Source organism: Ovis canadensis, chromosome 18, assembly GCF_042477335.2.
Source record: "Ovis canadensis isolate MfBH-ARS-UI-01 breed Bighorn chromosome 18, ARS-UI_OviCan_v2, whole genome shotgun sequence".
Taxonomy (NCBI): domain Eukaryota; kingdom Metazoa; phylum Chordata; class Mammalia; order Artiodactyla; family Bovidae; genus Ovis; species Ovis canadensis.
Genome location: NC_091262.1, coordinates 39,091,450 through 39,093,822, shown reverse-complemented (window position 1 = coordinate 39,093,822; position 2,373 = coordinate 39,091,450). Strand labels below are relative to the sequence as shown.

General features: G+C 51.2%; 1 protein-coding gene across 1 annotated transcript; it reads right to left on the bottom strand.

The window, feature by feature from the left end:
• Positions 1-257: 257 nt before the first annotated feature.
• ANKRD34C (ankyrin repeat domain 34C) lies at positions 258-1,865 on the bottom strand. Its single transcript, XM_069559699.1, has one exon. The coding sequence runs from the start codon at positions 1,863-1,865 to the stop codon at positions 258-260; it is 1,608 nt and encodes a 535-aa protein (XP_069415800.1).
• Positions 1,866-2,373: the final 508 nt, after the last annotated feature.

The window sequence follows — 2,373 nt, the reverse complement described above, 5'->3', positions numbered from 1 at the left end:
TTTTTTTTTTTTTTTTTGCAATTTCAACTCTAAAACTCAGTTATCCTGAGCTCTTTCCAAGGAGCCCTATAAAACTCCAGATGTCCTTTCAGAACAGAAGCGGCAGTCTGTTTTCATCTCTTTTGAAGCAGCCACACACCAGCATTAAGGAATGATCAGGATACAGAAAGCCTGCATGGCTATGTTGGTCTAGATTATAATACTATTCATAAACTACATAGATTTAAAAAAAAAAACAAACTCCATAAAAGCTTAGTCTAGGTCATGATTTCCTCAAAGTCAGACAGCTGCTTCATCTGCTCAACTTGCATAGAATGCCTCCGGAGGAGTTTCTTTTTACTTCTCAAGTCAACTCTCTTTGGTGAGCTTGGAGCGATGGGAACCATGGATTTTAAGCCACTAGCAAGTGGAGAGGAAGGTTTGCTGCTCACTCTAATATCCGGGATAGGTGGGTTCAGATTTACATTTAAAGGTGGGAGGAAGCCAGGCCTGGTCTGAGAAATTCGGTCCAGGAGCAACGTTCCAGAACCTCGTCTTTCTAGAAGATGGGGTGGCCTGCGGCGGGCTGAGTTGGGTGATGTGCTGGACACAGCGTCCAGGGACTCCCTGGAGCCTTGGAAGAGAGAAAGGTGGGAGCTGTTGAGCTTCTTGCGATCCAGTGGACCTTTGCCTGATTCTAGGGAGATGGGGTTGGGCAGGTCGGTCCCAGGCTGTAACTCTAAATCATAGAGGTCATTCTCCAGCCGTTTGAGGGTCACGGCATCTTTGAGAGCAGAGGGACCTGCTGGGCAGATGCCCACCTTCTCTTGGTCGATAGGGAGAGTACTTCTTCTGGCCAGACGTGGGTGGGGAGCCTGAGTCTTCTCATAGGCTGCCTTCCACGAGGCCAGTGCTGAAGAGACCGGGATCTTCACCACCTGTTCCGTGACCATGTGGACGAGGCTGGCATCTTTGCCATCAATGCTGCTGGTTCTGGAGAGGGGGCCCCTTCTGGGGAAGGATACATTACCGATGCTGTTGACCTCGCCGTCTGTGCCCACGCCGTGGGTCTCGTCCTGACGCACACAGGAGGCAGCCAGCACGGATGGTGCCGTCAGGCCCCAGGGCTCAGACTGGAGCCTCTTCAGCTGAGGCAGGCGGGCCCTTTTGAGATTCCCAACTTTCCGAACAGGCGACCCAGGTTCATTAAGAGCCTTGGCAGTGTTACAACTACTTGGATGCCCTGATTGGAGGCTAAAGAAGTCATCTTCCTTCTCGCTGGGTGGAGAGCCCAGGCCTGGTGCCTTCAGTTCAACCTCAGATGGAGAAGCACACGGGGGAGGCGACTGTCTGTCTTCTTCTTTGGGTGAAGGGGGGACATTCAGATACTGTTTGGTGGTTTTGGTGCCTGAAGACGACTTGTCTGTCGTTATGATAATTACCTCCTTGCCTTTGGCCTTGCAGGCATCCAGAAGCTGTCTCAATGCATCCTTGTCATCTGCATTTATGGCATAAACCAGAGCTGAAGCCCCAGTGCGGTCCTCAAGGCTGGGGTCTGCTCCGTTCTCCAGCAGCAGGGAGACCACGTCCCCCCCAGCTCTTCGGATGCAGGCGTGGATGAGGGCGGTCTTGCCAGACTTATCCTGGATGTTGGGGTCTGCCCTGTTGTCCAGCAGGTACTTGACCATCTTGGACTTGCTGATGCTCTGCTGGTCCACGTGCTTGGTGATGCACGCCACCATGAGAGCCGTCTCCCCCTTGTCATTGCTTTCGTTGATGTATGCGCCCCCTTCCAGGAGGAGCCTTGTCAGCCTGAGCCTCCCGAGCCACACAGCCTTTAAAAGTGAGTTTCCGTCCGTCCTCAGTTCCGTGTCATCGTCCATCATCCTGGCTACAGCTTACGGTCTCTGAGCAACAGCAGCAGTCAGACCTAGCAAAGGAAGAAGACAGATAAGTGTCATATATTCTATAGCTTTGAAGAAGGAAGTGAAGCCCATTCCTGTATCCTTGCCTGGAAAATCCCACAGACAGAGGAGCCTGACGGGCTACAGTGCATGCATGCACACTTTCTATAGCCAATCTGAGCAGCACAGGTGTTACAGAGTCTGTATACAGTCATGTCCCAGCCTGATCGCAAGTGATGCCACCTTGCTTGGTTTTGTTTTGTTTTGTTTTGTTTATTTATTGGCTATGCTGGGTATTAGTTGCAGCACATGGGATCTTTAGTTGCTGCATGTGGGATTTTAGCTCCCCAACCAGGGATTGAACCCAGATCCCCTACATTGGGAGTCTTAGCCACTGGACAACCAGGGAAATCTCTTGCTTGGTTATTTAACTTTTCTGAATTTGCTTCTTCAACTGTAACCTGTCAGGGGTGGGGGTGGTGATAGTAGC